This window comes from Lineus longissimus, chromosome 14, assembly GCF_910592395.1.
Source record: "Lineus longissimus chromosome 14, tnLinLong1.2, whole genome shotgun sequence".
Classification (NCBI taxonomy): Eukaryota; Metazoa; Nemertea; class Pilidiophora; order Heteronemertea; family Lineidae; genus Lineus; species Lineus longissimus.
This window is the reverse complement of record NC_088321.1, coordinates 2,379,644-2,402,384: the sequence shown is the minus strand read 5'-3', so window position 1 is coordinate 2,402,384 and position 22,741 is coordinate 2,379,644. Positions and strand designations below refer to the sequence as shown.

General features: G+C 41.7%; 2 protein-coding genes across 7 annotated transcripts in view; one reads left to right on the top strand and one right to left on the bottom strand.

Moving 5' to 3' along the window:
* The window catches only part of LOC135498884 (uncharacterized), a 500,658-nt gene that overhangs the window by 453,088 nt on the left and 24,829 nt on the right, over window positions 1-22,741 (bottom strand). The window lies entirely within an intron of this gene.
* LOC135499187 (ovarian-specific serine/threonine-protein kinase Lok-like) overlaps window positions 1-22,741 on the top strand; it is a 90,183-nt gene that overhangs the window by 48,346 nt on the left and 19,096 nt on the right. The window contains exons 13-14 of the mRNA XM_064789852.1: window positions 2,625-2,690; window positions 12,040-12,105. Coding sequence (XP_064645922.1) covers window positions 2,625-2,690; window positions 12,040-12,105 — 132 coding nt within the window. The remainder of the gene's footprint in view (window positions 1-2,624; window positions 2,691-12,039; window positions 12,106-22,741) is intronic.

Genomic DNA, 22,741 nt, shown 5'->3' with positions numbered 1-22,741 from the left:
AAGATTCTTGAAGAATGTACATGACTTGTACATGTGTAAAAATTTAATAACATATCAATAAATACTTTTGTAAGACTCTATTTGAGATTTGCAACCAGGTGAACGAAGGTATACAATCGTTCCTTGCAAACGATGATTAAGAAAGCCAGCTATCATCAACACTTCCTTTGTGATGTTTTGTTTGAAATAAAGTAATACACGCCATTTTGGCCACGGCAATCACGGCAAATCTACATTTAAAAAGTTGTTCAACTTAAAACGGTAGTATTTTCATTTCCGCCCACCCCCCTGTCTGACTACGATGCATATTGGCTAATACCGTTTCCCTTTAAATCGGTCAATGAGTTGTAATTGGTTGGAATTATTCTATCCCGTGGTATATTTTAGACGCCTTGGTGTAAATTCTTCTTGATTTTGTTACAGAAAGGAATTAATCAAAAATAAAACTTATTGGCCACCTGTGGTTATTCAGTGCGCCACGATGGTTTTTCCCTCTGTGCATGCTCAGTCAGCAGACCTGGTGGAAGAGAGGGTGCAGTCATTTACCGTTATATTCACACACGAGGTTTCAGCCATTTCAACTGCTGGAAACCCGGCTGGACCATGCCGAAAGCAAAAGCAAAGAGATATGCCCCAGTGAGTCCTTCCTGAGCAACCCGAGCATAATATACTTACAGTGCGGACGCAGTGGACCGGCCTCGTCCCTCACCCTATCAACCACTGCAACCAGTGGAGAGCTTTCTGGAGGTTATGTATGGATCATGCGCTGGGCTAATGAATCATTATATTTCATTGTGTACTCTATAGTAACTCATTGAATTGAGATTCACAATAGATGAGCCAGTGACAGTTAGATATTTACTACACACTTTACACATACAACATAGTATACACGTTAGGTTGCTTCGAATTTCATCCAAATTTTACAAATCAAAAGTTCTCCAAAGCTTAAAATGAGTCGTTTTGGATACCCGAGACCGCTAGGCGACGCCGATCGAAACAGTGGAAAAGGAGAAAAGAACCAGAATGATCATGTCAAGAAGTTCTATTTTGCGTATTTTGATAAAATACGCTAATTATACCTATTTTAATAAAATACGCTAAATGTAACTTCTTAACATAATTCGAATTCTTTCCTTTCCTTCTTTCAGATAAGCTGTTATGTGCTGTTTTTACATTTTCTAAATTAGATTTTTCTTGAGTAAATAAATGGTCTGCACTGCACTGTATTGTCGTGAATTCCCAAAGCCTGGCCATGTTCACTGTCGCTCATTTATCGACTTTCACTCACTGATGAGAGTACCAGACATAACATCTCACGCTTGGCCATTTTGCATTTGATGAAAGGCTTACTGGACTTTGCGCAAAGAAAGCAACGCAACGCAACAAGCGCAATGGGGGAGCGACCATTATATTTGACCGCTTCAGGTTCTGTTCCTAGTATAAATTAAACCAGGGGCTAACACGGCCACAGAATACCTCCAGTTGACAGTGTAGTGCTTCTGTTATGGTTTATCTTGAGATGTACTCTTTGGTGTGGTCCATCTGCCACGCTGGCCCCAGCTATCCATCCCCATGTCGCAAGATAACAGTCCCAGTGATTTGCACTTTAGCCCCTCTAGCGGCAAATGTATGCTTAGTAAGATGCTGGCGCCTCTTATCGATCCCCATGAACCAGGCGAAATTGATATTCCAAACTACCCTTATGTCAAATGCTAGTCCCTTTAACTGCCGGTGATTTGCACTGGTAGCGCCCTCTATGGCCAAGGCAAATAATATGCTCGGTTAGATGCTGGCGTCACCTATCCATCCCCATGAACTTGGCTACATTCATATTCCAAACTGTACCTAATGTGACAAAATAATAGTCCCTTTAACTGGCAGTGAATCACCTGCAACTAAAAATGTATGCCTTCGCTAAGTTGACTGCCAATCCATATTATAAAACCGAATGTGTTTTGTGTCATGGCTTGTATGTGCTCGACTTATGTGTGCTGCTTGACTCAAGCTTGTGTTTGGCCTTCTTTTGCAATGATAACTTCCCATGTAACCACGACCCTAGGATGACCAGGCTGTGTATTGTCTAAGGAAAATAACAATACCTAGGGACCGTTACGTTGGTTGCTTTCTTTGCGCAAAGTCCAGTAGGCCACTATGGATAGCCTTCATATTTCACCATATTTAGGTAAACGTTGTATATTTCGCACTCGACGCGGATTTTGCAGCACTGACGAAGGGTGGTAACCTTTAAATATAACTGCCCTGCGATGGTGGGGATTTCCCATATTTATTATGTTACCGATATCGGCTGCTGACCCTCTGTATACTCTGTTTTGACGTGGCCCTGAAGCCACTGTTAACAAATATTAAAGTATTTTCTTTTCAATTGTCCATCAAATGTAGACTTTCAGCATGCTTTACACAGTTGCCTCAACATTACAACATTCACGCTGAAATCTCCGTTCCCAAATTGAAAATTATTTCGTTATCAAATTAATATCTGATTCCATCATACGGATTATCCACTTGATTTTGTTAAGTATTTATGAGTGAATCGTGCTTCTCCATTATTTAAACCATAGAAAATACAAACTGGTATGATGTTTACTTGCTTTGCGTTTCAGTCGCTGGTATCACTTCAGACGACAGTGGAAAAGCTGGCACCTCTTCAGCCGACCGTGGATATGCAGGTACATATCTTTTCAGCCAACAGTGAATAATGCATGCAGGGCCCGGTTTTTCAAAGAGTCTTAAGTTTTTGTCATAACTTAATATTCTGGCTTAGCCAAGTCAAAAACTTAAAGGGTACCTCGTGTCAAATTTCACCATATAATGTTTTAGCTGTTTTTGACAAATGACTACGTCACTTTCTCATAAATCAATAAGGTTTTCGATTGACTAATTTGGATGATTTTGGAAAAAAAGTCATTGTTTCCCTATATTTGGCTACTAATTAGCATAAATTCGCATATTTGACCCCTTTCCCCTATTAGGATTCATTGAGATTTTTAGTATGGTGTTTAGGGGGTTATTCCTGAATGAATACAGGTGGAATCGTTTCTTTTGCAATTTGTGGTGGGTCAAGCCCTAAAATGAGCTAGATTGACTGGCCTATTATGCAGAAATTTAAAAAAGAACTCACCTCTCATGCTTACTTGACAATGAAGGTCGAAGATGGGCCGCGTTTAACATTACAGAGATGAAATATAAGTAATGAGGAGTGTTTCTTTTTAGCTCACCTCTTAGCAGAGGTGAGCTTATCCCATACCGTGGCGTCCGTCGTCCGTCGTCGTCGTCGTCCGTCATCCGTTAGCAGGGCACGTTTCGTAACTGTTAAAGCTATTGATTTGAAACTTGGTACACATGTACCCTTATGTAATGACACCTTGGAGACTAAGTTTCAATCCGATTCGTTTCATGGTTTGGCCACCAGGGGGCCAAACGTTAAAAGTGAAAATATGCAATATCGCCCTTAATAGTAGTCGGGAAATTTTGAAAAAAATATGGTAGGTACTTCTAGCAAAGGTGCATCATATATCCTCCGGGTTTTTGATTTGACACCCTTTTCAAGGTCACAGAGGTCAAATGGTGTAAATTGGCCGTTAGGATGTAACGATGGCACGTTTCTAAACTGCAATGACTATTGATACCAAATTTGGTACACATTTACCCCTTAGTCAGGTGATCTCAGGGACCGAAGTTTGGTCCAATATGATTCACCACTTGACCACCAGGGGGCAAAATCCAAAAACCTTAAAAATGTGATTATTCCTTAACTTCTTGCCCGATTGCCACCAATTTGATATCATGGGTACATCTTACCACCATACAGTATATGTCACACAGGTTTTTAATTTGACCTTCTTGTCAAGGTCACAGAGGTCAAATGGCGTAAATTCGCTGTCAGGCCGTAACTATGGCACGTTTCTTAACTGCAATGTCTATTGATCACAAATTAAGTACACATGTACCCCTTGGTCAGGTGATCTCGGGTACCGAAGTTTGGTGCGATCTGATTTGCCGTTTGGCCTCCAGGGAGGGGGCCAAATCCTAAATTCTTCAAAATGCCATTATTCCTAGTAATGACTTGCCCGATTGGCACCAATTTTATATCATAGGTACATCTAATTCTAACAACCATTCAATGTGTCACCCGGGTCTTCTTTGATTTGACCTACTTTTCAAGGTCACAGAGGTCGAATGTACTGTAAATTGGCCATTTTGGGGAAATTGTAATTGCTTGGACCTACATCAAACCTAACACTACATGACACAATACCATGCTCTTTATCCATCTTTCCTCCACATGAGGTGAGCACAATGGCCCTGGCCATTTCATTTAGCATAAATCGATTAAAGGGTAACTCGTGTCAAATTTCACCATATAATGTTTTAGCTGTTTTTGACAAATGACTACGTCCCTTTCTCATAAGTCGGTAAGGTTTTTCAATCGAAACGCACATTTTCTAGAAACTGATGGTTTTAATCCTGCCCGGACGGCTCGCTTCGATGCCGTTGAAATCGCGCTACGCCTACGACGTTTTCGTTGATGACGTCACAACATGAACATTTTCGCGGTCGCGGTGGTTTACATTCCCGCGGAAAAAAAATCTCATTCTTTTATTTACAACTGCCATTGACCATTGACATTCCATCAAGATTATGGAGAAGAAGAAGAAAAGGGTTGTCGGGTGGCGTTGTGCTGCGATGTTTTGCGGCAACACCAGCAAAACTGAAGGTGTTGGGGTTTTCCGCTGGCCTGACCCTATCGAATAACTGGGCCGTCACCATGAAGTTCGAGTGAAGAGGTAACCAGCCGGTGGTTCATCTTCTCCTCCTGATGCTCCGCCGGAACACAACTTCGAGAACCAACTCCAAATTCGTCTGCCGTTGGGGGTCTTCCAGCACATTTGGAAAAAATCCCGAAGTAACGAAGTAAGGGAAGGGACGGTCCCTCCCCCAAGTCCACAGTCCTAGTCATTTCATCACAAATTTCCTAAGTCCAACCAGGAAATTCCATCAATGACGTCATAAAAATGGTATTCCAAAAACAATTTTTAGACCTCATTTAATATTCATTAGATTTTCCTGAGCGTACGCGAACTACTGCGGATATAGCTTCTTCCTAGAGTGAATAGGAAAATATTCGACGTCTGACTTGTTTATGTTGTGACGTCATGAGGTCACGTGACTTAGTGCGGGTTTTTCAAAACGTCTTCGGCAGTTGGCCAGTCTGACGCGATTAAAACAGCTATTTTATAATAAATCTAATCAAAAATGGAAAATTTGAGCTTTACATTTGCGATCAACAATTAAAAACGGACGTATTTCCGCAAAGTTGTAAATCACATCATAGTATCACTTTAAGTCCAAATAGAGTCGAGGGGTCACGTGTTGCCAATGATCAACCAACCGCCGCGGAGAAATAGTTTTTTAAAACGCGAGGCATTTTTTTCTTTCTTTTATAAACTTTTATGGATTTTTGAAAAGCGATATACATGTACTCAATAATACTATGTTCTTTACATCCTCGCGCTTGTTCGTATGAAGGCAGATTTTTTTATTTTCAACTAGATGACCCAATTCAGAAGAAGATGGACAGTACTAAAAGTATAGGCTAATTAGTTGATAACATGTATTGAATGACAAAAATCTTCAAAATCAAAAATTATTACCAACATGTGCGACGTGTAGCTGCATCAATTACAGCAGAATTCACTTCAATAGGATATAATGGGTTTCAAGAAAAGTATATCGCACTGATTTTTTGGGACTTGTACAAAACACATATTTTTTGAGCTGCCCACAATAATCACGATAATTATCATATATTGTTTGTGGATATTCACTTATTTATTGTTTGTGGTGTATCCTGCGCGGAATCATTCCTACGTAGTTCAGTCAATTCTGAACCGATTTGACTACAATTTTCGGTCAAATGACCAAGAAAACCTTGACGTTTCAACTCAGGTCGGAAAAAATGTACTGACTAAGGCCTTGGGTGTCATAATGACTTGGAAAGTGAATCTGATAGCAGTAATGATAGCTGACGATGCGCGCACTCAGTTTGTTTGACAGACGGTAGAGGTCGTTACAGGGTGACCCAGAATGAATAGGGCAACATCACAAGAAAATGGGAGGGGTGGTTCTATCAACTTTAGACCAAAGCAGGGCCGAGGGCAGCAACGTCATCCAAGCTAGACAGCAATAAGAGAGAATAGATTTATATTACCTTTTATGTCATTCAAGAAATTTAATATTAGAAAATTGTAAAACAATCCTTTTACACACATTTTGATTACAATTTTAGTGAATTTTGGTCCAGGAGCCCGGGGTTCAACATCCTGAAACTCAGGCCAACACTCGGTCCTATCGACCGAGCTTATGCTCTGAAAAAACCCCACTAGGCCAGTCAAATTAGCAGGTTGACCCAGTACAAATTGCAAAAGAAACGATTCCACCTGTATTCATTCAGGAATAACCCCCAAAACACCATACTAAAAATCTCAGTAATCCTAATAGGGGCAGGGGGTCAAATATGCTAATTTATGCTAATTAGTAGCCAAATATAGGGAAACAATGACTTTTGTCCAAAATCATCCAAATTAGTCAATCAAGGTGTCTAATCACCCCATATCAATTTCAAGTGATGAAGCCACATGCTTCAGATGCAATAATTAAGTACCTATACTATTCTCTGTAAAGTGATCTAACTGGGATAAAACCTGCCTGTGTGACAGCTATAAACAAATTAGATGCATCATAGCATTTCACAATTAGCAGGGAACTCGTTTCATGTTACATATTTAAGATATTGTTATTGTCTTAAACTTAATTAAAACAAAGATGGCAGCAGTGTATATAATATGTAATATATATGGAGAGCTAATGCATAAATTTAAAAAAGAACTCACCTCTGATGTTCAGTAATGAAGGTCGAAGATGGGCCGCTTTTAACATAGAGATGAAATATAAGTAATGAGGAGTGTTTCTTTTTTAGCATAAACCGGTTAAGAAGAAACACTAACCCTGATTTTGTGACGCTATATAATGCTAATGAGGACATTTCCCTTTACGCAACACTTTATAGTTATAGTTATATTCATTAGGTTTCAATGCCTCTAAGTCCAATGGGCTAGGGCTAGACTCATAAATGGTCACAACAGGATAATTTTTGACGAAATATACTAATATCAAGATTTCTTAAAATTGGCAAACATTTGTGACTCATTAACATATTACCCACGATGCAACATAATTTTTCTTGTCAAGATTTCCTTGATACTGAAAACATATGATTAGACACGTTGATTGACTAATTTGGATGATTTTGGACAAAAGTCATTGTTTCCCTATATTTGGCTACTAATTAGCAAAAATTAGCATATTTGACCCCTTTCCCCTATTTGGATTCATTGAGATTTTTAGTATGGTGTTTAGGGGGTTATTCCTGAATGAATAAAGGTGGAATCGTTTCTTTTGCAATTTGTGGTGGGTCAAGCCCTAAAATGAGCTAGATTGACTGGCCTACACAAGTGCCGGCTGTTTACTGATATCACAATACACCCGCCGTTCGATGATAAATGTGTACCATCCGTGTCTCAAAACCACATTTCAAATGAACACAGTGAATACCAACTGCTGTTTAGTTACTCAAGAAGTCATATTGTTCTTTTCTGAGCATTTATATACTTTTTATCGATCCCGGGCCGAAGGCGGGGAGGATGCTTGCTGCTTACAAAAATTGTCGTGTAATATCAAAATATTCGTGTAAGATCAAAAAATTCCGCACATGCGTCCCATGCTTTTGAAATTTCAGCCAATGATTAAGAGCACGTTTTAGATACGGCGATTGTTTTCAATAGTGACTGAGTTTCAAGGAATGATGTAGGAGCCGTTTTCCTTGGGCGGATCAGATTTGTCTGCCTCTCCCCGCAAATACAATCGATTTATTCCAGTGTCAGTAAGGGGAGGAGGATACAACTGACTCTGGATCTTCGAGGATTGGGGATATTGGGGTTCTGTGACCTATAATGGTCCGTTTAGATTTTTATAATGCCAACACTAGACACTTTTGTTTGAGTACATGCTTTCAGAAAAGAACGATTTTGAAATATTTCAACAGTGTAAGTGTCCATGTCAAAAATCCAGATACGATTCTTTTTAAAAGATTCTTAGTGAAGATCGTATTCGTTTCTGTGTACATGAACATGTACATGGGTTACAAGATTCTTGTAAGATTATTTGGTTCAGATTTTTTCAAGATTCTTGAAGAATGTACATGACTTGTACATGTGTAAAAATTTAATAACATATCAATAAATACTTTTGTAAGACTCTATTTGAGATTTGCAACCAGGTGAACGAAGGTATACAATCGTTCCTTGCAAACGATGATTAAGAAAGCCAGCTATCATCAACACTTCCTTTGTGATGTTTTGTTTGAAATAAAGTAATACACGCCATTTTGGCCACGGCAATCACGGCAAATCTACATTTAAAAAGTTGTTCAACTTAAAACGGTAGTATTTTCATTTCCGCCCACCCCCCTGTCTGACTACGATGCATATTGGCTAATACCGTTTCCCTTTAAATCGGTCAATGAGTTGTAATTGGTCGGAATTATTCTATCCCGTGGTATATTTTGGACGCCTTGGTGTAAATTCTTCTTGATTTTGTTACAGAAAGGAATTAATCAAAAATAAAACTTATTGGCCACCTGTGGTTATTCAGTGCGCCACGATGGTTTTTCCCTCTGTGCATGCTCAGTCAGCAGACCTGGTGGAAGAGAGGGTGCAGTCATTTACCGTTATATTCACACACGAGGTTTCAGCCATTTCAACTGCTGGAAACCCGGCTGGACCATGCCGAAAGCAAAAGCAAAGAGATATGCCCCAGTGAGTCCTTCCTGAGCAACCCGAGCATAATATACTTACAGTGCGAACGCAGTGGACCGGCCTCGTCCCTCACCCTATCAACCACTGCAACCAGTGGAGAGCTTTCTGGAGGTTATGTATGGATCATGCGCTGGGCTAATGAATCATTATATTTCATTGTGTACTCTATAGTAACTCATTGAATTGAGATTCACAATAGATGAGCCAGTGACAGTTAGATATTTACTACACACTTTACACATACAACATAGTATACACGTTAGGTTGCTTCGAATTTCATCCAAATTTTACAAATCAAAAGTTCTCCAAAGCTTAAAATGAGTCGTTTTGGATACCCGAGACCGCTAGGCGACGCCGATCGAAACAGTGGAAAAGGAGAAAAGAACCAGAATGATCATGTCAAGAAGTTCTATTTTGCATATTTTGATAAAATACGCTAATTATACCTATTTTAATAAAATACGCTAAATGTAACTTCTTGACATAATTCGAATTCTTTCCTTTCCTTCTTTCAGATAAGCTGTTATGTGCTGTTTTTACATTTTCTAAATTAGATTTTTCTTGAGTAAATAAATGGTCTGCACTGCACTGTATTGTCGTGAATTCCCAAAGCCTGGCCATGTTCACTGTCGCTCATTTATCGACTTTCACTCACTGATGAGAGTACCAGACATAACATCTCACGCTTGGCCATTTTGCATTTGATGAAAGGCTTACTGGACTTTGCGCAAAGAAAGCAACGCAACGCAACAAGCGCAATGGGGGAGCGACCATTATATTTGACCGCTTCAGGTTCTGTTCCTAGTATAAATTAAACCAGGGGCTAACACGGCCACAGAATACCTCCAGTTGACAGTGTAGTGCTTCTGTTATGGTTTATCTTGAGATGCACTCTTTGGTGTGGTCCATCTGCCACGCTGGCGCCAGCTATCCATCCCCATGTCGCAAGATAATAGTCCCAGTGATTTGCACTTTAGCCCCTCTAGCGGCAAATGTATGCTTAGTAAGATGCTGGCGCCTCTTATCGATCCCCATGAACCAGGCGAAATTGATATTCCAAACTACCCTTATGTCAAATGCTAGTCCCTTTAACTGCCGGTGATTTGCACTGGTAGCGCCCTCTATGGCCAAGGCAAATAATATGCTCGGTTAGATGCTGGCGTCACCTATCCATCCCCATGAACTTGGCTACATTCATATTCCAAACTGTACCTAATGTGACAAAATAATAGTCCCTTTAACTGGCAGTGAATCACCTGCAACTAAAAATGTATGCCTTCGCTAAGTTGACTGCCAATCCATATTATAAAACCGAATGTGTTTTGTGTCATGGCTTGTATGTGCTCGACTTATGTGTGCTGCTTTACCCAAGCTTGCGTTTGGCCTTCTTTTGCAATGATAACTTCCTATGTAACCACGACCCTAGGATGACCAGGCTTTGTATTGTCTAAGGAAAATAATGAAATGGCCAGGGCCATTGTGCTCACCTCATGTGGAGGAAAGATGGACAAAGAGCATGGTCTTGTGTCATGTAGTGTTAGGTTTGATGTAGGTCCAAGCAATTACAATTTCCCCAAAATGGCCAATTTACAGTACATTCGACCTCTGTGACCTTGAAAAGTAGGTCAAATCAAAGAAGACCCGGGTGACACATTGAATGGTTGTTAGAATTAGATGTACCTATGATATAAAATTGGTGCCAATCGGGCAAGTCATTACTAGGAATAATGGCATTGTGAAGAATTTAGGATTTGGCCCCCTCCCTGGAGGCCAAACGGCAAATCAGATCGCACCAAACTTCGGTACCTGAGATCACCTGACCAAGGGGTACATGTGTACTTAATTTGTGATCAATAGTCATTGCAGTTAAGAAACGTGCCATAGTTACGGCCTGACGGCGAATTTACGCAATTTGACCTCTGTGACCTTGACAAGAAGGTCAAATTAAAAACCTGTGTGACATATACTGTATGGTGGTTAGATGTACCCATGATATCAAATTGGTGGCAATCGGGCAAGAGGTTAAGGAATAATCACATTTTTAAGGTTTTTGGATTTTGCCCCCTGGTGGTCAAGTGGTGAATCATATTGGACCAAACTTTGGTCCCTGAGATCACCTGACTAAGGGGTAAATGTGTACCAAATTTGGTATCAATAGTCATTGCAGTTTAGAAACGTGCCATCGTTACATCCTAACGGCTAATTTACACCATTTGACCTCTGTGACCTTGAAAAGGAGGTCAAATCAAAAACCCGGAGGATATATGATGCACCTTTGCTAGAAGTACCTACCATATTTTTTTCAAAATTTCCCGACTACTATTAAGGGAGATATTGCATATTTTCACTTTTAACGTTTGTCCCCCTGGTGGCCAAACCATGAAACGAATCGGACCGAAACTTGGTCTCCCAGGTGTCATTACATAAGGGTACATGTGTATTAAGTTTCAACTCAATAGCTCTAACCGTTACGAAACGTGCCCTGCTAACGGACGACGGACGACGACGACGACGACGACGACGACGACGACGACGACGACGACGACGACGACGACGACGGACGACGGACGCCACGGTATGGGATAAGCTCACCTCTGCTAAGAGGTGAGCTAAAAATACCTAGGGACCGTTACGTTGGTTGCTTTCTTTGCGCAAAGTCCAGTAGGCCACTGTGGATAGTCTTCATATTTCACCATATTTAGGTAAACGTTGTATATTTCGCACTCGACGCGGATTTTGCAGCACTGACGAAGGGTGGTAACCTTTAAATATAACTGCCCTGCGATGGTTGGGATTTCCCATATTTATTATGTTACCGATATCGACTGCTGACCCTCTGTATACTCTGTTTTGACGTGGCCCTGAAGCCACTGTTAACAAATATTAAAGTATTTTCTTTTCAATTGTCCATCAAATGTAGACTTTCAGCATGCTTTACACAGTTGCCTCAACATTACAACATTCACGCTGAAATCTCCGTTCCCAAATTGAAAATTATTTCGTTATCAAATTAATATCTGATTCCATCATACGGATTATCCACTTGATTTTGTAAAGTATTTATGAGTGAATCGTGCTTCTCCATTATTTAAACCATAGAAAAATACAAACTGGTATGATGTTTACTTGCTTTGCATTTCAGTCGCTGGTATCACTTCAGACCGCAGTGGAAAAGCTGGCACCTCTTCAGCCGACCGTGGAAATGCAGGTACATATCTTTTCAGCCAACAGTGAATAATGCATGCAGGGCCCGGTTTTTCAAAGATTCTTAAGTTTTTGTCATAACTTAATATTCTGGCTTAGCCAAGTCAAAAACTTTGCAATGTACCTCGTGTCAAATTTCACCATATAATGTTTTAGCTGTTTTTGGCAAATGACTACGTCACTTTCTCATAAATCGGTAAGGTTTTCGATTGACTGATTTGGATGATTTTGGACAAAAGTCATTGTTTCCCTATATTTGGCTACTAATTAGCATAAATTAGCATATTTGACCCCTTTCCCCTATTTGGATTCATTGAGATTTTTAGTATGGTGTTTAGGGGGATATTCCTGAATGAATACAGGTGGAATCGTTTCTTTTGCAATTTGTGGTGGGTCAAGCCCTAAAATGAGCTAGATTGACTAGCCTATTATGCAGAAATTTAAAAAAGAACTCACCTCTGATGCTTGGCAATGAAGGTCGAAGATGGGCCGCGTTTAACATTACAGAGATGAAATATAAGTAATGAGGAGTGTTTCTTTTTTAGCATAAATCGGTTAAAGGGTAACTCGTTTCAAAATCTCACCATATAATGTTTAAGCTGTTTTTGACAAATGACTACGTCCCTTTCTCATAAGTCGGTAAGGTTTTTGAATCGAAATGCACATTTTCTAGAAATTGATGATTTTAATCCCGCAAGGACGGCTCGCTTCGATGCCGTTGAAATCGTGCTACGCCGACGACGTTTTCGTTGACGACGTCACAACATGAACATTTTCGCGGTCGCAGTGGTTTACATTGCCGCGGAAAAAAAAATCTCATTCATTTATTCACAACTGCCATTGACCATTGACATTCCATCCTGACCTTACACAATATATACATGATAAGAACTGAAGATTATGGAGAAGAAGAAGAAAAGGGTTGTCGGGTGGCGTTGTGCTGCGATGTTTTGCGGCAACACCAGCAAAACTGAAGGTGTTGGGGTTTTCCGCCGGCCTGACCCTATCAAAGAACCGGGCCGTCATCATGAAGTTCGAGTCAAGAGGTCACAAGCCGGTGGTTCATCTTCTCCTCCTGATGCTCCGCCGGAACACAACTTCGAGAACCAACTCCAAATTCGTCTGCCCTTGGGGGTCTTCCAGCACATTTGGAAAACATCTCGAGGTAACGAAGTAAGGGAAGGGACGGCCGGCCCCTCCCCCCAAGTCCACAGCCCTAGTCATTTCATCATAAATTTCCTAAGTCCAACCAGGAAATTCCATCGCTGACGTCATAATAATGGTATTCCTAAAACTATTTTTAGACCTCATTTAATATTCATTAGATTTTCCTGAGCGTACGCGAACTACTGCGGATATAGCTTCTTCCTAGAGCGAATAGGGAAATATTCGACGTCTGACTTGTTCATGTTGTGATGTCATGAGATCACATGACATAGTGCGGGTTTTTCAAAACGTCTTCGGCAGTTGGCCAGTCTGACGCAATTAAAACAGCTATTTTATAATACATCTAATCAAAAATGGAAAATTTGAGCTTTACATTTGCGATCAACAATTAAAAACGGACGTATTTCCGCAAAGTTGAAAATCACATCATAGTATCACTTTAAGTCCAAATAGAGTCGAGGGGTCACGTGTTGCCAATGATCAACCAACCGCCGTGGAGAAATAGTTTTTTAAAACGCGAGGCATTTTTTTCTTTCTTTTATAAACTTTTATGGATTTTTGAAAAGCGATATACATGTACTCGTTAATACTATGTTCTTTACATCCTCGCGCTTGTTCGTATGAACGCGGATTATTTTATTTTCAACTAGATGACCCAATTCAGAAGAAGATGGACAGTAAAAGTATAGGCTAATTAGTTGATAACATGTATTGAATGACAAAAATCTTCAAAATCAAAAATTATTACCAACATGTGCGACGTGTAGCTGCATCAATTACAGCAGAATTCACTTCAATAGCATATAATGGGTTTCAAGAAAAGTATATCGCACTGATTTTTTGGGACTTGTACAAAACATATTTTTTGAGCTGCCCACAATAATCACGATAATTATCATATATTGTTTGTGGATATTCACTTATTTATTGTTTGTGGTGTATCCTGCGCGGAATCATTCCCACGTAGTTCAGTCAATTCTGAACCGATTTGACTACAATTTTCGGTCAAATGACCAAGAAAACCTTGACGTTTCAACTCAGGTCGGAAAAAATGTACTGACTAAGTAAGGCCTTGTGTGTCATAATGACTTGGAAAGTGAATCTGATAGCGGTGATGATAGCTGACGATGCGCGATGTTCGGTTGTTGGTCAAATAGGACCTGAGTTAATTATTTTGTAACAACATGTATGGTGCTGGCTTGTGGTGGACGCCATCAAGAGACTTGTTTACAAATCACAGTTTATTTTAGGCCTATGCACTTACCTTCTTAGTATCTTACGTAAGTGCATAGGTTCATTTTCTATCAGTTTTCTTATACTCGCCCCATTCGTGTGCAGAGCTCTGTGGTGTGGAGACCAGAAGAACGTTAGCTCCTGTTTCTCCTTCTTGGACAATTTACTCCAAGGTTCGACGTTTGTGATTAATTCTTTCCAAGCATATAAATGGAAAAGAATGCTTTTCTAACTGTGTGTCGGGCTGTGTGTCTCGAGGGATATTTCAAACTATGTATTGGCACAGACCGACATAGACTCGTGCACATGTGATACAGCTATTTCGTAAAGTCGTTTAAAACAAGTCTCTGTGGCGGCCGCAAGGAGGGGCACTTTACGTTTACGTGTACGTGTACGTGTTGTCGTACTTCCTGTTAGATATATGTACTTCCTGTTGGATGTGTACTTCCTGTTTGTCATTCAAGGCCTTCGTAAACCGTGACTTCTCTTTGTCACTCACTTCCGTTACCGGACTTGCACTCATCCTGTTCTTTTCGTGACGTCATCTCTACATGTACATGACTGTGTTTCTACTGGCGGATGTGTCTTCAGTTACAGACGGAGCGAACTTCTCCTAGCATTCAATGAGCTCTGGTGGTGTTGACACTTAAATTATGTTTATGTTTACCTAGCTTGTTCCTGTTATTGTGAATAAAGTGTGTTTGTGTATTTGTGTAAAACAGCTTCAGGGTTTGTGTTTCTTCTGGTAATTTAGTAGTGTTTTTTCATGTAGCTATGGTACATTGGTCTCTCCGACCGGATTTTTCATCCAGATCACATTCTTCGAGGCTGTTTTGCTGATAAATTTTTCTTTCCAGGAGCATATTTCATTGGTGATTGTTTGTTGTCTTTGTAGAGATCTATGTCACAAGTTCATGCATTTCTGACACAAATTTTCATGCCTACATGTATTTCATAGCGTACCGGTTGTGTGAATGCGTCATGTGCGTGCAACGTTACGTTTGCGTCATTGTAAATGAGTCATGTGCGAATGCGTCTTGTGTGTGTCACTGTGATTGAGATGTGAATGAGGTGTTTCTTGTTTCTTACATTTTCATTTACAATTCTGGTGTGGTCGTTTTGTGCGTGTCATCACTATTCACACGGCATATTTCATTCGGTACGACATTTTGGTATCATGTTCTATTCAATGAGTTAGAGTTGTGTATTGCAAAATGGGCCAAATGCATATAAGTGCATTTGTTATTTTCAGTTGTTTGAGCAACGGTGCTCTGGTCATATAATTTGATGATGTGTTGCATATACATGTACTCTTATAGTGATCAGTTACGTTACGTGTGTTTCATTCATTCACTGGTATTAAATTGTTACGTGACATATTTGTGCATAAGGTAGTGTTGAGCCGAGGACTATCGGGTGTAGAGATTCTAAATAAGAATCTAAGCATTTCGTCGTGGGTTTTAAGTGGAGAACCTTTGGAGCATACTTGTCGAGATTGGCACTAGCTGATTAGAAACGGTGCGTGCCAATTGCGACCGGTCATCTCGTATAAAGCATTTATTGTGCGGTGTAAAACATCCTCCCCTCAGTGTGTCTTTATTTTCATACTCAAGTACAATAGTACAATATGGCGGCAAGTTTAAATGAGTTGCTTGAGAAGAGGCGAATCACCAGAGGTCGCTTCACAAAATATATCACTGTGACAGATACAGCTGCTAAGGAAGCTGAAACACTTGTTGCTGATGATGAGTCTAATGAAAAAGATGTGCATATAGCGATACGTACAGCTCTTTCTTCATTCAAAAGGGTTGAGGAAGTTTATGGGGAGTTATCAGGAGTGCAGGATCAAATAGATTATCATGCAGACAATGATGCTCGCCTAAAAGCGGTGAAAGATGATGATGGTGAGGTGAGATACCTCAAAGCGTACAATCATATGTGTGCTTCGATACAAGGGTTAGAGGCATGTTTATCACCTGTGCAGGAAGCAAGTGAAGCATCCGGAAAATCTGCTAAATCTGAGTTCAGCCCAGAAATGTTTGCAGAAAGCTTGTCAAAGGCTCTCGCCGGAGTGAACACTGGCGTTTCTAAGACACAACTAGAAGAAATTCTTTCTACGCTGACGCACAAGAAGCGAGTTATTCAGATCCCAAAATTCAAGGGCGATACTGAGCTATTTGATCAATGGCGAGATCTTGTGGGTGCAGAGGTTAGAAAACCTGGGTACAGTGACGTCGAGAAGACTCATGTTGTAATTTCATTACTCGATGGAGAGGTAGCAAAGTTGGTGTCTGGTTTGAAAGACCCAAGCTACGAAGAAATAATCGAGTTCTTAGAGAATCGTTACGGAGATGTGTTAGCTCGCATTGAGAAGGCTGTCAATGAAATAGCTAGTGTTCCAGTTGTAAAAAGTCCCACAGTTCGAGAGTTGGATCCTGTGCTGAACACACTGGTGGCAAACTGGAATTACATTAAGAAGAGGACACACGATGACCCAGAGCTCATCCGATCTAGTTGGATTCTCACTGCGTTAGTAAGGAGGAAGATGCCGAAGAGTTTGGTGAGAAAGTGGGACAGCGAACGAATCAAGGAAGAAAAGAGAACGACAGCTCCGTCCAACCTTCCAATTCGAATTGACGACTTGATCGCGAAGATCCAAGATGCAGTGAAGGTTGCTAGAAGGTCAGAGTCCCTTCCAAACGATCCAAAAAAGGAAAGATCATTTGAAAGGCGTCCATCTGGCCACGCCTTGAATGTGATCCCACAAACACAGGAGAGTACCGAAAGTCGGTGTGTCTTTTGTGATAATGCACACCAATCCTATTCGTGTCCGTCCGTTTCCAAGATGCGTGTTGAGGAGAGATGCGAGCGTGTGAAAGCAGCAAGGGCTTGCTTCAATTGCTTGTCGAGATTCCACATGGTAAAAACATGTCGATCTAGGGGATGCAAATCGTGTAAGAAGAATCACCATACTTTGCTCCACTTCGAGAAAAGAAGTGGAAGTGACAACGCTGCGAGAAGTAATGTATCAGGTTCTTCTAACCTTACATCAAAGGTACCACATCAGAACAAAGTTGAATCGACTGCAGGACTGGTCAAGTCTACTGGTTCAACGAATGTCGTCATGCAGAGCGGCATAGTCAAACTTGAGTCAAAGTCTAGGGTTGCGGAAGGTCGCGTGTTACTGGACACCGGGAGTGGTGTTACGTTCATTAGCCGTTCAATGGCAAAAAGATTGAATTTGAGAGGCCCCAAGGTTGAAGGTGAGTTCATCTTGGCAGGTGGAGAGGTGATGGCTACCACTACTGAGAAGGTCAAGTTCTATCTATCGGGAATTCTTCCTGGCTGGAAGGGAGAAGTTTTCGAAATTTCTGCGTACATTTTGGACAAGCCAAGTGCTCCGATAAATGCTGTCAACGTGGATTTCACCAAGATGAGTCATTTGAGGGGTCTACAGCTCGCGGAAAGATTTCCTATCCAGGCAAACTCTGAAGTGGATGTTCTTCTGGGCATTGAAGACACTCTCAACATCTTAAAAGAGAAGAGAATCAGAGGGCCTCCAGGAACGCCCATGGCACAGAAGACTCACATAGGCTGGATCCTATGTGGGCCGTACTCAACCCAGACCGAAGTCAACCGTACTTATTGTGTCCACCGTGTCAGCTTCCAAGAACAAAATGAAACTGAGATGGCAACCCGTTATTGGGACCTTGAACACCTGGGCATTCGTCCTAATGAGAGTAAGAACTCGACTGAACTTGAGACTTCGGCCTTGGAGCAACACCGAATGATGACAACACGAGTAGGAGACCATTATGTGACTGGATTACCACGTCATCCAAGTTACAAGGATAGGATCCTCAAAAGCAACAGAGCCTTAGCTACCAATCGTCTAATAGGACTCGAGAAGAGACTGAAGAGAGACCCCAGATTAGCATCCGAGTATGAAGCTCAGATTCAAGACCTGCTCTCAGCTGGAAGAGCCGAAAAGGTATTGGAGGATAGAGAGCCTGACAATCATCAGGTTTGGTACCTTCCTCACCATCCAGTCGTGCGAAGAGATAAGACGACGACCAAAGTGCGTGTTGTTTTTGATGGGTCCATGATTGGATATGAAGGTGTATCGTTAAATGAGACATTGCTGCCAGGGCCAGCATTGCAGCCGGATCTCCCAGGGGTTTTGTTGCGATTTAGACGCCACAGAGTGGCATTAGTGGCTGACATCGAGAAGATGTTCCTTCAAGTTAAAATGAGAAAAGAGGATCAGGATTCTCAGAGGTTCTTATGGAGAGGTTTGGACAAGTCCAAGGAACCGGAGGTTTATCGTTTAACAACGGTGACTTTTGGTCTCACTTCATCACCATTCTCAAGTATACAGACGATTCTTGACCACGTGAAGACAAAGAAGGAATCATATCCAAAAGCTGTCGCTGAGATCGAAGACAACATCTTCGTTGATGATGTTCTTACTGGTGAGGAATTAGTAGAAGACGCGGCAACTTTAACAACTGATTTGAAGACTGTTTTGTATGACGGAGGGTTTTCTTTGCGAAAATTTATTTCGAACAAGCCAGAGGCGCTATCTCATTTAGAAGAGAGAGACTTAGCTTCATTTCACAAGGTTGCAACATTTGCCGAGGAAAGCACAAAGACGCTGGGCGTGAAATACTCACCACGTGAAGATGTCCTCATGTTTTCCTTCCTTGAGAGAATGGACGATAGGCCGGTGGAGACTCGTCGTTCTGTTCTACAGCAGTTACACAGAGTATACGATCCGTTAGGAATGCTTTCTCCGTTCACCATAAAGGCAAAACAGATTTTCCAGAGAACATGGCTGACACAAGGGACATGGGACGACCCTTTACCCGAGGAGCTAGATCATGAATGGAGGACTTGGAAGGAACAAGTTGAGATCCTCGATGAAATCAAAGTTCCTCGATGCCTCAAACCTGAAGATTTCCAGAATCCAATTTACTCCCTCCATGGTTTTGGCGATGCGTGCGAAGCTTCCTACGGCAGTGCAATCTATCTCTTGGCTGAAGATAGACCATCTGGAAGGAAGTATTCTACACTGCTCTTTTCAAAGACTCGTCTGTCTCCTATTGGGAAGAGACGTAGCATTCCTGAGCTGGAACTCATTGCCGCGCTCATCAATGCTAGACTGGTGACATACGTCAGAAATGAACTCAAGCTGCTGATAGAGAAGACAACCTGTTGGACTGACTCTCAGGTCGTGTTGCACTGGATTTCAAAGCCAGCGTATACATGGCAAGTTTTCGTTGCTAATCGGGTGTCAGAGATTCAACAGCTTGTTAGACCACTGAATTGGAGATACGTGCCCGGCAAACTTAATCCTGCGGACCTATGCTCACGAGGTGTCACAGCGAGAGCAGTGGTCGACTCCGCACTGTGGTGGGATGGACCACTGTTTCTGAGGCAAAAGGAAACGGAGTGGCCCCCAATAATTGTGGTCTCTAATGAAGCCGAGAAGGCTAACGAGAAGAAGAAGACAACAAGTACCTCGTTGGCGGTTTTGCCCAGTCAAAGAATCAAGGACTCCGAGGTAGAACAATATGTGGAGAAATTTTCAGACTATGAGAAATTCATCAGAGTCATGATGAGATTGAGGAGTTGGATCACACTATACCGAAGAGACAAAGCAAACAAAGATGTAGACACTGTCCGAGATGAGGGGAGTGATCGATTGAGTGAGAGGAGGAAGGAAGAACTTCATTGGATACAATGGGCCCAAGAGAAGCATTTCCAGAAGGAGATACAGAAGCTTAAAGCTGGAGAGAGTGTAGAGAAGACAAGTGTCATCGTCCAATTGAACCCATATTGGGATAAGCGATCACGAGTTATCCGCGTAGGTGGTCGCCTCAACTATGCCCCACTGCCAGAAGAAGTGAAGCACCCAATCGTTCTTCCGACTCACAATTCGTTCGTGAAGATGCTTGTGATGCATTACCACAAGATTACCTTGCATCCTGGAGCGGCTCAGACTCTAGCAAGTCTACGAAACAGATATTGGATTGTCCATGGGAAACAAGAGGTGCGGCGGATACTCAATACGTGCAAAACCTGTCGAGAACCTCTCAAGATCGACCAACGAATGGCACCTTTGCCAGAGGAGCGTATATCAATCGCACCAGCATTCACTAATGTCGGTGTCGATTTTGCTGGGCCACTCTTCGTGAGGGTCACAGTTGGAGGTGAATCAACAAGCAAAGTGTACATTTGTCTGTTTTCCTGTATGGTGACTAGGGCCATACACCTTGAGCTTGTCGAAACACTGACTACTGAGCAGTTTATGTTGGCCTTGCGGAGAATGATGAGCCGAAGAGGACGATGTCGGATGATGCTGTCGGACAACGCTAAAACTTTTAAGAAGGCTTCAGACATAGTCCAGAAGATTTTCAAGAAGCAGGATGATGTTAGAGACAAGTTAGAACAAGAGGGCATACGCTGGAAGTTCATCACTGAACGTGCTCCATGGCACGGTGGGTTTTACGAGAGAATGGTTGGATCGGTAAAGAGACCATTGAAGAAGGTTCTCGGGAAATCGAAGCTCACCCAGATTGAGCTGATGACTGTTTTAACGGAAGTAGAGGCAATGGTGAACTCGCGTCCATTGACCATGGTGTCGAGTGATACAGAGGATTGGTTGCCCCTCACTCCGGGGCACCTTGCCATAGGACGAAGCCCCCAGTCTCTTCCGGAGGTTGACAAGGTTACAGCACAGACCACACTTGGCAAGCGTTGGCGGTACCAACAGTCTCTTATGAAGCAATTTTGGAACAGATGGACAACAGAGTACCTTCTCCAACTCCAGCAGATGCGGAAGTGGACCGATGTAAGGGACAACCTTCAAGTTGGGGACGTTGTATTTTTGGCAGAAGAAGGGATGCGAAAGGGAGACTGGACGTTGGCCAAAGTGGAAGAGTTGCACCCAGGCAGGGACAACTTAGTGAGGTCCGTGACAGTGAGGACAGCTGCTGGTCTGAGACGGCGACCAGTACAGAAGTTAAGGTTACTTGAACCAGTAGATAATCAGTAGATTATTGCGTACGATTATTACTTATAGATTAGGACATGATGAAGTCATTGCAATTTCCGATGATAATGTTTGCACCACTAGTATACTTTGTTCAAACGATTCATATAGTAAAATGCTACAAGCGTAGCGCGCGCAAGCAACATAGAGATTTTGTTTTTAGTTTGTAGTGAAAATCTTTATACTTGGGTTAATTCGATTTTCAGAGGGGAGGATGTTCGGTTGTTGGTCAAATAGGACCTGAGTTAATTATTTTGTAACAACATGTATGGTGCTGGCTTGTGGTGGACGCCATCAAGAGACTTGTTTACAAATCACAGTTTATTTTAGGCCTATGCACTTACCTTCTTACGTAAGTGCATAGGTTCATTTTCTATCAGTTTTCTTATACTCGCCCCATTCGTGTGCAGAGCTCTGTGGTGTGGAGACCAGAAGAACGTTAGCTCCTGTTTCTCCTTCTTGGACAATTTACTCCAAGGTTCGACGTTTGTGATTAATTCTTTCCAAGCATATAAATGGAAAAGAATGCTTTTCTAACTGTGTGTCGGGCTGTGTGTCTCGAGGGATATTTCAAACTATGTATTGGCACAGACCGACATAGACTCGTGCACATGTGATACAGCTATTTCGTAAAGTCGTTTAAAACAAGTCTCTGTGGCGGCCGCAAGGAGGGGCACTTTACGTTTACGTGTACGTGTACGTGTTGTCGTACTTCCTGTTAGATATATGTACTTCCTGTTGGATGTGTACTTCCTGTTTGTCATTCAAGGCCTTCGTAAACCGTGACTTCTCTTTGTCACTCACTTCCGTTACCGGACTTGCACTCATCCTGTTCTTTTCGTGACGTCATCTCTACATGTACATGACTGTGTTTCTACTGGCGGATGTGTCTTCAGTTACAGACGGAGCGAACTTCTCCTAGCATTCAATGAGCTCTGGTGGTGTTGACACTTAAATTATGTTTATGTTTACCTAGCTTGTTCCTGTTATTGTGAATAAAGTGTGTTTGTGTATTTGTGTAAAACAGCTTCAGGGTTTGTGTTTCTTCTGGTAATTTAGTAGTGTTTTTTCATGTAGCTATGGTACACGCGCACTCTGTTTGTTTGACTGATGGTAGAGGTCGTTACAGGGTGACCCAGAATGAATAGGGCAACATTACAAGAACATGGGAGGGGTGGTTCTATCA